General features: G+C 56.8%; 1 protein-coding gene across 1 annotated transcript in view; it reads right to left on the reverse strand.

Moving 5' to 3' along the window:
- Nucleotides 1-6287: 6287 nt before the first annotated feature.
- Card11 (caspase recruitment domain family member 11) overlaps nucleotides 6288-13450 on the reverse strand; it is a 36046-nt gene continuing 28883 nt past the window's right edge. The window contains exons 20-24 of the mRNA XM_076840260.1: nucleotides 12126-12261; nucleotides 10929-11108; nucleotides 9191-9315; nucleotides 7520-7635; nucleotides 6288-6492 (exon numbers count right to left, since the gene is read on the reverse strand). Coding sequence (XP_076696375.1) covers nucleotides 6288-6492; nucleotides 7520-7635; nucleotides 9191-9315; nucleotides 10929-11108; nucleotides 12126-12261 — 762 coding nt within the window. The remainder of the gene's footprint in view (nucleotides 6493-7519; nucleotides 7636-9190; nucleotides 9316-10928; nucleotides 11109-12125; nucleotides 12262-13450) is intronic.

The raw sequence follows: 13450 nt of genomic DNA on the forward strand, positions 1-13450 counted from the left end.
ACCTGGAGAGGGGGCCAACGCTGCCCCTGCCGGACCTGCACCAGGGAAGCCCCCTGGGGGGACAGCTGGGGGAAGTGTTGCCCCAGGTCCCCTCCTTCAAACTCAGCTGACTCTTCCCAGCTGTGAGACCCTCTCCCCAGCCTCAGCTTCCCCATCTACAAAATAAGGGTGGCGGTTTCCATGGGAACAGAGAGGTGCCGGCTTTGGAAACACCACTGTGAGCCCAGCATGGAGAGATGGGGAGATGGGCCTCAAAGACCACCCCCCAGTCCAGCTGAGAGTCCTCAGCTGGACTGGGGGGTGGTCTTTGAGGCCCAAGCCCAGGGAGGGTCAATCCCCATCCCTCACCTGAAGCCAGTGCTCAGAGGCCACGTGCATAAATCACGGTAATGGGATGTGAGGGGAAATCAATGGGGTTGCAGCAGGGCTGGGTGCAGGTCCCCAGCCCCGGCAGAGTCACAGAAGCGGGCTCTGAGGAGAGGTCAGGCAAGGTGCCAGGGCAGGAGCAGCCGGGCGGTAGCGACCTCTTGGGGGAGGCCATTCAGGTCCAGCTCCCCAGAGGTGCTGTGAGATGCTGGGGGCAGAGTGACCTCTGCTTTCTAAGTTTTTGTTTTAATGAATAAAAATTTGATGAAACATTTAAATCAGGAGAAAAGTGGGGTGGGAGTCAAGGGAGGGCCGTGGGTGGGGTGCTCCCCGCACAGGCTGGCTCTGGGCCGCCTCTCTGGGCTGCTCATGTGTGGTTTCAGGTCCTCCGTGATTTGCTTGGGCTTTTCTCTTCCCTCCTCCTCAGTGTGTTGGTCAGCCAAGGCCTGGGAGAACGAGACAGGGCCTGAGCAAGCCCGGATCCCAGGGCTGGAGCCCTAGAGAGCTCCCAGGAGCACCTGGGGCGCCGACCCCATCAACCCAGCCAGGTGCATGGTGGGAGGTCGTCTTTGGTTAAAGCCAGTCACGGCCATCTCATTCCTCTCATCAGTGGTTGGTCCAAGGAGGACATGTGACTCAGTTCTGACCAATGAGATACGGGGAAGGATGATGAGGGCCACTGAGAAGTTTAGTCTTCCCCGACAAAGAAGCCCTAAAAGTGGAGGTGGCCCTCTATTTCTCTCTTCCTGCTTGACGTACCATTATGTGAGGACGTGATGCCTGGATCTGTGGCAGCCGTCTTGTACTGATAAGGCAACCAGGCTGACATAGAAATTTTCTCGAATAATTGGTCTGGCAAGACAAGGCCTTCATCCTGCAGGGCACTAAGCATTTGGGGCTTAACTACCAGCTGCCCCTTGTAGATGGATTGTTTGCTTGCCCATTTGCCATGGTCCCCAACTGTCCTTATTGCCTTAGCCTGGTCCACTTTGGTTGTTGATCTTCCTGCTGGCCCAGGAACAACTCTGATGGCAAAGCACTGACTTACCTAACATGGCCAGCAAGAAGTCAGCACCCTGAGAATAGGGACTGTGGTGATAAATCTCTGGGTTCCAGGACCTGGGCCTGTGCCGGGCTCATGGCAGGGTCTCAGCATCCGTCTCGTGCAGCACTGTCCCCTGGAACCTTCTGCCACATGGAACTGTTTCATCTCCTCTGCTCAGTGGAGCTGAATGAGACCCGTGAGCCGCTAAACTTTGAGAGGGTGACATCAGACTTTCAAGGGTGACTGGGGAACTGGGTTTTCAGTTCTATTTACTTTTAATCAGTTTAATTGAAGTAGCCATGTGTGGCTTGTGGCTCCCACGGTGGACACTGTGGCAGCGTCACCGGTGTCTCTGCAGCTTGCAGTGCAGGGTTCTGCACCTGCTGGCAAAGCCAGCAGCCATGGGCCGTTCAGTGCTCCCCAGGCGGGGCCTCCTCTCCTTCCCCACTGCCCGTCCCAGGAGCCGGCAGCCCTGAGCCTGCATCTGCACCCTGGGGTCACCGGTCGGCAGGTGGGCCTTAGAGCAGGTGCCGTGGGCCAGGAGGGGGTCTGTGGGGAGCAGCTGCAGCTCTGTGATGGCTGAGGTCACCAACTCTGCTTCTTCCTGCAGGAGGGACCTGGGGTGAGGCAGGTCGGACAGGCTGCAGACCCCGGAACCACCCCACGTGGGTGTGCAGCCCTCTCTGGCTGGCACCGTGGCTTGTTTGTGGGTGGCCTTCCAGGTTCCCTGTGTCCCCCTGGTGACTTTGTCCAGAGCCACCAGTGACCTTTGCAGTCATCATGAGAACTGGGGTCGCCCAGCCGTGCTGTGCCTGCTGCATGCCTGACCTGCTGGATGGCAGAGGTGGGCGTCCCTAACCAATGCACCGGCGTGAGGGGTGAGCAGGCCCACGAGCCCCGCACCCCGTGACACTCCTGGTCCAGAGGAGATAGCAAGAAGGCCGTTCAGTAGGGGTTGTGGCCCGGGGTGTGTCTCAGCCCAGGTGGGGGCAGGCCACCCCAGTACTGAGCAGAGGGACAGCGTGTGTGTAGCCCAGAAGCCAGAGGAGAGCAAGATGGTGGTGGGGAGAGGTGGGTGGCATGAAGTGTGTCTTTGTGGTCCCAGGGGTGGCTGGGGTTGGGGAAGAGAATGGATGGGGCAGAGAGTTAAGAGATCAATCAATAGGGTGGGTGACAGAGGGTGACAGGGTGAGGCCTGGAGGGAGCACCGAGGGAAGGAGAGAGAAGGAGGGGAGCCGGGTTCTGGCCTGGGGAGCCACTGAGGCCTGAGCTGGGTGTTAGTGGGTGGACGGGTGTCCCTCGGTGCAGGGGAGGAGGAGGAGGGCTCAGTCTGTGTCTAGGAGAGGTGGAGGTCCCAGCCTCAACTTTTCACAGAGCTGGGGCCCTCTGAGAAACTGAGGCACCATGAAGACCCCCCTCCTCAAACCCAGATTCCTGTGATTAAGTCAGAAAGATTTCAGATGTGTCACTCAGAGCAACAGGCAGGGGTTTATTGAAGGGATAGGAAAGGGGAAAGGGGACATTCTCAAGGGGGAGAGTGGGAATTCTCAGAGAGGAGAGGGACAGCATGCGTCTCTTGCACTCCCGTTTTATTGAGGATCCCGGAGAAGTTTCCAGAAAGTCCCTCCCAGGTCCACCTCTTGACCTTTGACTGACAGCAGGGTGACATCAGACTTTCAGGTCCCCACTGTCATGGCCACTCTACATCCCCTTGGTCCACACTGACTGGTTCTAACAGGATTCTTCACCACACATTCTTACAGATTAACAGGAACTATCCTTATCTCCCAGAGTTTCAGGATCTGGTCACCAAAGTCTCCCGCTTCGGGTAACTTGGGTTCCTCTTATCAATGTTAATTGGGGCCTGCATTTCTCCTACAGTGAACAGGTAGTTTGCTGGGAAATGTGACATATCCTGTCCACTGAGGCCAGGCAGGGCTGCAGGTAAATTTCTTCTTGGAAAAGACAGCATGTGGGGGTCAGCACCGTGGGCCCATTTTACAGAATTTCTCTCTCTCTCTTTTTGGTACTGGGGATTGAACTCAGGGGCACTCGGCCACTAAACCACATCCCCAACCCTGTTTTGTATTTCATTTAGAGCAGGGTCTCACTGAGTGGCTTAATGCCTCACTTTTGCTGAGGCTGGCTTTGAATTCGTGATCCTCCTGCCTCAGCCTCTTGGAGCCATTGGGATTACAGTCCTGTGCCACCGCGCCCGGCTATCTATGCATTTTCAAACAAGAACAAAGTCTTGCCACCCCACCCTCCTCTCAGAGGTCCCCCATCCCTGCAGTTTGGGCGTTGTGACTTCTATGATGGAAGGGTGTGTGTTCCATTGCTGGCTTGAGAGATGACAGGCTCGATGTCCCCATGTCCCACAGCCACTGGGGCTGGACTGGGGCAGGTGTCTTTTTGTGGCTTCTCTAATCTCATGACAGCCCCATGTGGTCAGAATCCCTCTCAGGGCCTCTCTTCTGCTTTCCCCAGCAACCTGCTGACCTGCTGCCGGGTGGGTGACCACAGCCAGGGTGGGGTGGGGGAAGGGGCACTTCCTGTTGTTCAGTCTTGGTTTCTGGGTTTGAGGTGGAATCAGAGCCCAGGTTCAGCTTCGGGGGCGGGGGGCAGCGCCTGACATCTGCAGACCCTCCCACCCTCTCCCCTTGCTAGGGTGAATCTGGCCCATGCCCTGTCCTCTGGAGCTGGAAGGCAAACCCCTCTGTCGTCTTTCCAGATCTTTCCCCAGCGCAGCCCCCCTTCACCCTGGGCCTCCCAAACACTATGCCAGCCAGTTTGGCAATTCTGCACCGCAAGCCTGAGGACCCTGAAGTTAAATGAATAAATAGAAATAAATCAGCAGGCCTTTTATCCGGGTCTCTTTTTCCAGTCACGTCTGTCCCCCCCGGCACAGCTTCTAAGTGGAAATGCGATGGCCTCGGCTTGGGGGAAATTTACTGTATAACTTCAGGCTTTGACAAGGCGCCTGGCGGTATCTAGCGCCTTAAGTAACTGCAGCTGGACCTCGGGGTCCCCGCCTGTGCAGACCCAGAGCACCCAGCTTGAGTGCAGGGGCTGTTTTGGAAAATGAAGCTGTGGCTGGCTGCGGGGGAGGTCAGGGGGGTTGGTTTTGGTTTTAAAGGTTGCAGTCTCAGGCCGACTCTGACTCAGGGGTGAAGGGATGGAAACCCAGGGAGGGAAGAGAGACCCAGGCACCCTCCTGCGACCCGCCCCCACCCATCCACTCCCATCTCCCAGCCTTTGCAGGGCTAATTCGTCTTCTGAGAGCCAAAATGCCAGAAATTGCTGTAGGCTGCGCAGGACTGTTTTTTAGGAGGAGATATTTATTAATACAGTTCTTCCATGAACAAATCCTATCTTGATTATGTGGCAAAAACCTCGCAGAAGATCAACCCATGGCATTTGCAATCATAAAGAAAAGGGGGTTTCCTGGGTCTGTTAGGAATTGCTCTAGGCTATGGGTAATGGAGAACTGAAATAGCCACTTAACACAAGATAAAAATTGATTTCTGTCCCATGTAAAAGACACCTGGGCAGCGGTCCTGGGCTCTCTGGTGTCACCAGTGACTCTGTCTCCTTCTATCTTTCAGTTCCACCAACCTCTGAGTGGGATTTCCAATTTACGTGGTCACCTCAAAATTCCAAGATGATTGCTGGGGCTCCAGTCATCATGTCTGCATTGCGGGCAGAGAACTGGAGGGAGGAGCTCTTTGTCTCGTTTTTCCCCCAAATCTTTCCTTGTTTCCTTGATGAACCTTAGCTACAAGGAAAGCTGGGACGTATGGATATTTAGCTGTGCACACAGATTCTCAGAATAAAATCAGGATTCTGTTAGTGAGGCAATGGGGATGCTGGGTTGTCTCCTTGCAGTTGCTCCCCTAGTTCCTGCCCACTCCCTGCTCAGCCGAGGCCACCACCTGGCCCGGTGTGGTTGTGCCCAGTCAGGTTCAGAACTGCAGGGCATTAGCTGCTGGCGGTGATGGGAAGAGCTGCCCTCTTGCACCTCCAGCTCCTGGGCCTGGGGGGGAGCAAGCCCACTGGAGGGCCTCACCCCCAGACCCCTCCTGAACCCCAGGATGCAGGAACAGCAAATGCAGAGGACAAAGATGCTGGTGGTGACTCTCTGGGGAGGAGCATGGCCTCAGTCCTTCTGGGCCACCTGTGGGAAGCTGGGTCCTTCCCAGAGAGGACCCTGCACTCTCCAGACCAGGACGCCCTGAGTCCAGGCAGGTGCTCTAAGTGAGGACACCCAAACCTGGCTGTGAATCAGGAGTGTCCAGGGGACAAGGCCACCGTCCTGCACCCAGTACCTGAACGCAGGGCCTGAGCCACTTCTGCGCCTACGCTGAGCTTGCTGGGAGTGGTGTTCCACTGAGGAGAACCGTGAGGGACTAACCTCTGAAACATTTAAATTAAAAAAAATTTTTTTTTTTTAATGAATAAAAGGACTAGAAATTTTAATGCAAGAAAAGTAACCATGTGGCACATGTTGGCTCCCCCAGACCTGTCCTGCCCAGGAGGATGCTTGTGCCCAAGGCTGGCAGCTGCCCTGCTTGCCGGGCCCTGCCCTAGGGTGGCACACCTGTCCCATGCGTTATGTATTACATTCACCTGCTGCTCTGGTTTCTGAGGGGCCTGCTGGCCTCGAGCAGTACCTCTGCTAATGCCAGCAGGGCCTGACCACTGGGCAGGACGGCCTCGGATGGAATCGGCTATGCCCTGCACCTCCCCAGCTGTGTCTGTCCCTGGCTGCGTCTGCACCCGGGGCTCCCTGGAGGGACACCAGCACACGGCCCCAGGCTGGGGCAGCGGGATGCCCCCTCGTCTCCTGCGGCACCGCTCAGACTCGGGGCGCTGGGCCTCACAGCTGGTCCTCGTCCACCCAGATGGTCTTGCGCTGCTCCTCGCCAATCTTGTCCTTGATGACGCGCAGCAGCTCCTCCAGGTTGCCCCACATCTCGGCCTCCACCGTGGCATAGAGGCAGGGCAGTGCCTCTAGCTCCTTCTCCTTCAGCCGGCACACGCGCAGGAATTCCTCCTCCGTCTCCGGCCGGGGCAGCAGCTTCCTGGTAGGGGAGACCCACCGGGGCCGTGGGGGAGGCTGCGGGGCTGGATCCCCATGGTGGGGGACAAAGGCCAGCCCAGGGGTTTGCACAACTGTCTGCCCACCCCCGGGAGAGCCTCCCACTTTCCCAACAGTGAGTGATTCCGGTCTCAGCTGTTCACTGATGGATCCCCCAGGGCCTGTTTCTGTGGTCACCAGGCTTGTTCTGCAGCTGCCTGGAGGCAGGCAGGGCCTAGATGAAGCCAGCACCACCCTGGCTTCCTGTCCAACCTCACAGCTGACCCTGTGGCAAATTCTCCAGGCTCAATGCTGGGCAGGATCCAGAGTCACTTTCTTTGTTATTGTTCTTTTTTTTTGGCACCAAGGATCAAACTCAGGGGTACTTAACCACAGAGCCATGTCCCCAGTCCTTTTTATATTTTATTATGAGACAGGCTCTCACTAAGTTGCTGAGGCTGGCTTTGAACAAGTGACCCTCCTGCCTCAGCCTCCCAAGCTGTTGGGATTACAGGCGTGCGCCACAGTGCTTGGCCACAGCCACTTTCTCGTCCCCTCCTGCCCAGAGTCTCGGCCCCCACTATCCTCCTGGCCTGGGTTATCCTACTGTGTGCTTCAGCAGAGGCACGGAGAGGAGCCATTTACATCCTGAATTAGACTGTTGGGCTCTGCCCAGAACCTCAGTGGCTTCCTGTCTCCCTCGGAATTAGAGGCCACATCCTTCCTTCTTGAATTAGAGGCCACATCCTTCCTTCTTGTGGCCGATAAGCTCCGTGTGGTCTGGACCTTCTCCGACCACTGCCCACTTGCTAACTGTCCCTGCAGCTGCATAGGGTCTGGATGGCTCACCTGCAAGGTCTCCCTTGGGGGTCCTCCTAGTACCTATCCCTACCAGCTGTGTCCTTGGCCATGGACTGGGGTCTTGTCCTGGATGAGGACTTACTGAAGGGATGCATGGAGGGACGCGGCATGCCGGGGAGACAGGGAGGCGGGGTGGGCTGTGAGGGAGAGGGGCAGGTCTCGGAGCCTACCTGAACCTCTTGGTGTTCTTCTCCGATACCCGGATGAAGAGCACGATGGGGTAGATCTTGCATTTGATCAGGTCTCGCACGCAGCTGATGCCCGCCTCCAGCAGGCAGTGCTTGTTCTGTGAATGCAGCAAGCCGCCAATCAGCAGTGCCCCTTCCCGCCTGCCCAAGCCTCTATGGTGCCAGGAGCAGGGCCCAGGAGCAGGGCCAGGCTTCACTGGACAGATGCCAGGGCCATGACGGTGCTGAGAGCCACCGGCTGAACCAGGGAGTAACCAAGGCCAAACCTGGCCTCTGTGACCGAGACCCTGCATGCCTGACGCTTCTCATGACCCTGCTGTGCAGGGTGATGCACTGGCAGGGACCAGGCCCCAGGATGGTTTCAACAAAACACCAGCCATGCCAGCCGGTCTTCCAGGCTGGGGGACACTGGAAAGGCAAGGTGGGAGCCGGGGATGGGGTGGTGGTGCACACCTGTAATCCCAGTGGCTCGGGAGGTGGAGGCAGGAGGATCACAAGTTCAAGGCCAGCCTCAGCAACTTAACGAGGCCCTAAGCAACTTAGTGAGAACCTGTCTCAAAATTTAAAAAAATTCATGAAAAGGGCTGGGATGTGGCTCAGTGGTTAATCATCCCTGAGTTCAATCCTTGGTACCAAAAAAAAAAAAGTCCAGGCTAGTGGGTAGGAGCCTCTGAAGGGCCCATGACAAAGGACAATCCAGGGCTTGCTGAAGGCATCAATCATCTCAGAACAAACACTAAATTCACATCTAGCTGGAATACAACTGCCCTAAGTGTGCAGTTTCACAACCTCGCATGTCTAGCACGCAGGGACAGGCACCCAGGCCCAGAGGCACCTGCAGCCCCATGCTCCCTCCTGGCCACTACTCATGCGCCCCTGTCCCCAGCACTGAGTCCTGGGGAACGGGATTGCTGGAGGCAGCACCTTCCCGCGGAGGCCTCTGGGCTCCACCGCCTGCCTGCTTCCTCTGTGCTCTGCTGTCAGAACTTCCAAAGCTGCTTGGCCCAGACTTTAAAAAACACAGCAAATCCCCCAGGCTGCCCCCAAACTCAGCCTCTGCCTTCCCGTGGGGAGGGCGCGGGAGTAGCAGCCAGCTGGGTGGTAGCCCTGAGATCCTGGCTGGGCTCCTGTCCTGGACCCCGTGGGCCCATCCACCAGGGCTGAGCCCAGCCATCGCTGCTGCAGGCTGAGCGCTTTCCTTCCATCAAGCACTGGGAGGGGAAAAGACTCAGTGCTCAGGCCAACCAATGAAGGGCGCCTGGCTCCCAGGGCCACACGGCCACCTTGGCTGCCCTGTAGCCGGTGACTCTGCTGGTAGCCCATTTTCTCCCCGTCAGGTGATGTGACAGTTGTCACATGCTGCTTGCCCTGTCTCACACCTTGACATGCTTGCTCTCTATCCCTGGCCCTTGTTACCATGACCAGACACACATGTCCCCAAACAATGCAGATCAGCTCACTTGCACCAGGACACCACCGAAGCCAGAAACCAAATCCAAAATACAATACAAGGAGAACCAGGGATGGAGAAGAAGGCAGAGGGAGGGGCAGAGAGAGGGATGTGGGGAGGTGATAGCGACCTGCACCCACGGTCCGGGGCCGCCCAGAGATGACCAGGGTGCCCCAGACCCATGGAGCAGCCCAGCCCCTCACCTTGGCGGCCACGGCTTCGATGTTGGCTGGAACGATACATTCAAAGGTGTTGGGGTTCTTCTCCCGGGAGTAGATGATGGTTTCTGTCTTCTGCTTTTTGAGGAACTCATCTCTTGTGACAATATCTGCAGAGAGAGGGGCCAATCCTGAGGGTGGCACACGGTGGTCTTGGGTGGATCAGTCTCTTCAGGCCTTGCTGTCCCCTCCTGGACTCCACAGAACTCGGTGTCTGGTCCCTCTCCAGCCACAGTTAAATGACTCTTGTCTCCTTCACTAGACTGTGAAGCGTCTTGAAGACAGAGCGGGTGTTCGGCTCCTCGACAATAAACTCCACTGCACAAAAGAGCTCAGGTGCTGGGTGCAATTCTGCCCAGCAGGTGCCAATCATGAAGAATCTTGCACATTGACTCATCTACCCATCACCTATCCATTCACCCACCTACCATACACCCATCTATCACCCATCCATTCATCCATCTATCTATCCACCTATTTGGCTGTCCATCCATCCACCTCATTCATCTACCCACCTACCATCCATCCACCCACCCATCACCTGACACCATTAAGGGGTATAGGGAAAAAGGCTTCCTGGAAGAAGATAGGCTTCACCTACTTGTTGGGTGACCCTGAACATGTCTTTTATTTATTTATTTATTTATTTATGGCAGTGCTGGATGTCGAACCCAGGGCCTCCTACATGCTAAGCAAGTGTTCTACCCCCTGGGCTACATCTGGGTTCCTATTTTTATTTTTTTGTTTTGAGACACGGTCAAGTTAAGTTGCTGAGATTGGCCTTGAACTTGAGATGCTCCTGCCTCAGCCTCCTGAGTTGCTGGAATGACAGGCCTGTGCCAAAGGTGCCCGGCTCTAAACATGTCTAACTTCTCTGGGTCTCAGGTTCTCTGTTTGTGGAAGGAGGAGCATTAAGTCAAGTCCAGGCCTGGGGCATCCCACAGCAGCCCCCAGGGTCAGGCTGTAAACTTGGTACAGTAAGTTGAATGGGAGAGGCCTGGCCCCCTTGCCCAAGGGAAAGATGGGACATGTCTGCAGAGGTCAGGGCTCAGTGGGATCTTCAAATAGGACAGTGAGCCTCCCAGTGGGGTCAGCTGATAAGTGCTTGGGGAGGGCTGTCCTTCTCCTCAAGCCTGTCCTTGGAGGGGCCTGTCCCAGGGGTCAGGTGCACACCCTCAAAAGGCTGCAGGGCCCAACTGCTGGGCTTTGAAGGGAAGCACCCAGGCCTTGCTGGGCGAGGAGGTGCACGGCCAGTGCTCAGAGCCAAGTGGACCCATAATGTTCCACCTGGAACCTATGCTGGGTGTTGCTTGAGGGCCAGCTCTGTCCATCCATGAGCCTCTGTCCTCTGGGAGGAGCAGCTGCCATTGTCCTGGTTTTACAGATGTAGCAACAGAGTTTGGTACCTTATCCTGGATCACAGTCAAGAGATGAAAGGGAGGCACCGGGGCTGGGATGGGGACTGGGGCTCTCCTTAAGGTGAGCCTTCCCTCCTGCCAGTTTCTGTCTGCAAGATGAAGAGCCCTGGATGTGGAGATGGCTGCAGAGTGTGGATGTGCTAGCAACGCCTCTGAACTGTGTGCTGGGAGACAGCTAAGACGGTGAGGTCTGTGACGTTAATTTAAGGAAGCCCTGGACATCTGACATTACTGGTCCTGGGCAGGCCTGGACATCTGTGCTTTAAATACAGGTGACTCCAGTGGCAGATGCCGTTAGGGCTCACCTGACTTGCATATCGTGAACTCCATGGCGCCCCCGGAGTTGAGCAGCTTCTGCACCAGCGTCTTGGCCAGTATGGTGGGCGTGAAGAGGACGGGCCTGCGGCGCTCGCAGTAGAAGGCACGCACCAGGCTGTAGGGGATGAGGCTGAGGCCCTTGCTGAGCTCGCTCTCAGGGTCCATCTCTGACAGGGGACAGGAGGGGCTGGCATCAGAGCCCCACCCTGCCCACCAGGGGAAGTGTAAGGAAGGCCCTAGCACCCCTGCTGGCCCCACAGAGCCTAGGGGCCTCCTGGGGATGTCAGGACACCTGGGGCTGTTTGCATGGGCAATACGATGCTCCAGGAACCCAGGAACCTCTACCAGGGAACCGTGCCCCTGTGGGAGGTGGAGGGGTGTGGGACATATGCACGAGCCCTGGTGGTTTATGACATGGCCTGGTTCTGGAGGAAGGGATTACTTCAGCAGATGGTCCATGATGGCATTTTGGAGGAGGGGCATGGACTGGGACCAGGAGAAGAGCCAGGGCATGGTGGCCCAGGCGGAGGGAGGGTGAATGCATGGGAGAAAGGGAGACCACCAGATGGCAGGAGGGCAGGGTCACTGAGCAAGACCCTGGGGTCTCTGAGAGCTCGGGGACGCCCTAGCCTGCAGCAGAGTGACCACAGAACCTCAATTCTGCCTTCCCCAGTGCTCGCTAGCCAGGGTGTGGGAGCAGAGCACAGCCCTAGGGGCGGCTCCAAGCAGTCTGAGGACCCACTTCTTGAAACCAGAGACACGTCCCTTTCCTTTGTCCCCTGGCCTGGCCTGGCCAGCCTGGGGAGGAGCCCTGGCCTTTCCCTGATAACCTGTGGGGGGAGCCTTGGCCTCCCTTCTTAAGTGGGGCTGGCCTAGCGGGGGAGGCAGTGAGGGGCTCAGGATGGGCACGGGGTCCTGGTGGCCCCTCACGGGCCTGACGAATGGCGAAAAGCACCCAGTGGGGAGAGGAATTGCTCAACACGTCCCGGCAAACAGCTCCGATTAACATGGGCATCTGGGAGGACGTGACCGTGAGGAGGGTCAGCCACAGCTGAGCTTGGAGGCATCCTCCCCAGAAGGCCGCTAGGTCCCTGCCCGCGCCCTGCGGGGGTGGCAGTGCGCCTGCGCGGTGCAGACCCGGGGCTGGCCGGGCAGCGGGGTGGGGCCGGGCGGTCTCCACGCACCCTCGTGCTTTTCGGTCAGCAGCTTCGAGGCATCCAGCGAGGACCGGGCCAGGCTCCCCATAGGGCTCCCCGAGATGATGCGGACGCGCTCGTTGCTGTTCATCCGCTTGTACTTGTTTTCTGACCTGCTGACGAACTGCAGGGGCAGAGGGAGGGCGGGGAGAACCATCCCTTGGCTTGTGCTTCTGGACAGACGGACAGGCAGACAGGTGTGCAAACCCCGGCTCGCCAGGGGCCCAAGCGTCCCTCCCCTTTAGAAATAGGACACACCCCGGCAGGTGGCAGGATCCTTCAGCTTTTGGGTACGTGCCCTTAGGCAGTGGGCAGATGCCAAGTTGTCCCCACCATCTCGGGGCCCATCCCACCTTCCTCCCGCGACTCAGCAGGCAGCCCCTGCTGGCACTCAGGCTGGCCTGCTCCAGCTGCCGAGGAGCCCTGGACCCTCCCTCTCCCCTGACACTGTGCTCCCCACAACCCTCAAGCCTTCTGGGGAGCGCTGCTTGGTCCACAATTCCCAGACGCCCCGAGGTGAGCACAGAGGCAAGCTCACACCGCACTCCCAGGACTCCTTAGGGTCTCTCCTGCCCTTCCCTCTGCAGGGACACAAGTCCAGGGGGTGCTGGCAGCTGATTTCAGGCCCTTGCAGGTGTGTGGACACAATGGTGTGCCATCTCACATCTTGTCCTTGGGACGGCTCAGACTGGGCCTCCTCCCACCTAGCTGTCTTTCTGCTAACCATTTCTGAGTCCTCTCTGTTCCAACATCAGGATGGAGCCCTGGGCCCCACCATCCGTCCCCTGGGGTCTAATCAGGCAGCACCTCCATAGGAGTGTGTCTGGTGCTACACTCTACTATCATTCTCTTTGCTTCTGTCAACTGGTGACAGAAGAAATGGTCACGAGGTGTGCTTCTGTATTTATGTGAAGTCCCCTCTGAAGATATCAGTGTGTTGGTCAGGATTCCTCACATAATGATCTAGGTGAGAATTTTATTATTATTATTTTAGAGTTGTACAGGGACAAATCTTTTCTGGTCCTGAAGACCTGAAATGTTTCCACAAATGGATAAGATTTAAGAACCTACTGGGTTTCTCTTTATTCCTTGGCTGCCAGGATGCTCAGATAAATTTAATGCTCAATTTGAGAACCTGAACTAGCTGAAATATTTGGATTGATTTTCTTTTCCTGATACATTACTTCTGAGTTTTCTATTCAGGTTTCGACAGCCAAGTTGCTTAAGCTCCTTTTGGCCATAAGTTTTCTGAAGCCTTTTTTTTTTTTTTTTTTTTTTTTTTAATAAAAATGGGAATTGCTTCTAAAAGAAGC

This window comes from Callospermophilus lateralis, chromosome 19 (genome assembly GCF_048772815.1).
Source record: "Callospermophilus lateralis isolate mCalLat2 chromosome 19, mCalLat2.hap1, whole genome shotgun sequence".
Classification (NCBI taxonomy): Eukaryota; Metazoa; Chordata; class Mammalia; order Rodentia; family Sciuridae; genus Callospermophilus; species Callospermophilus lateralis.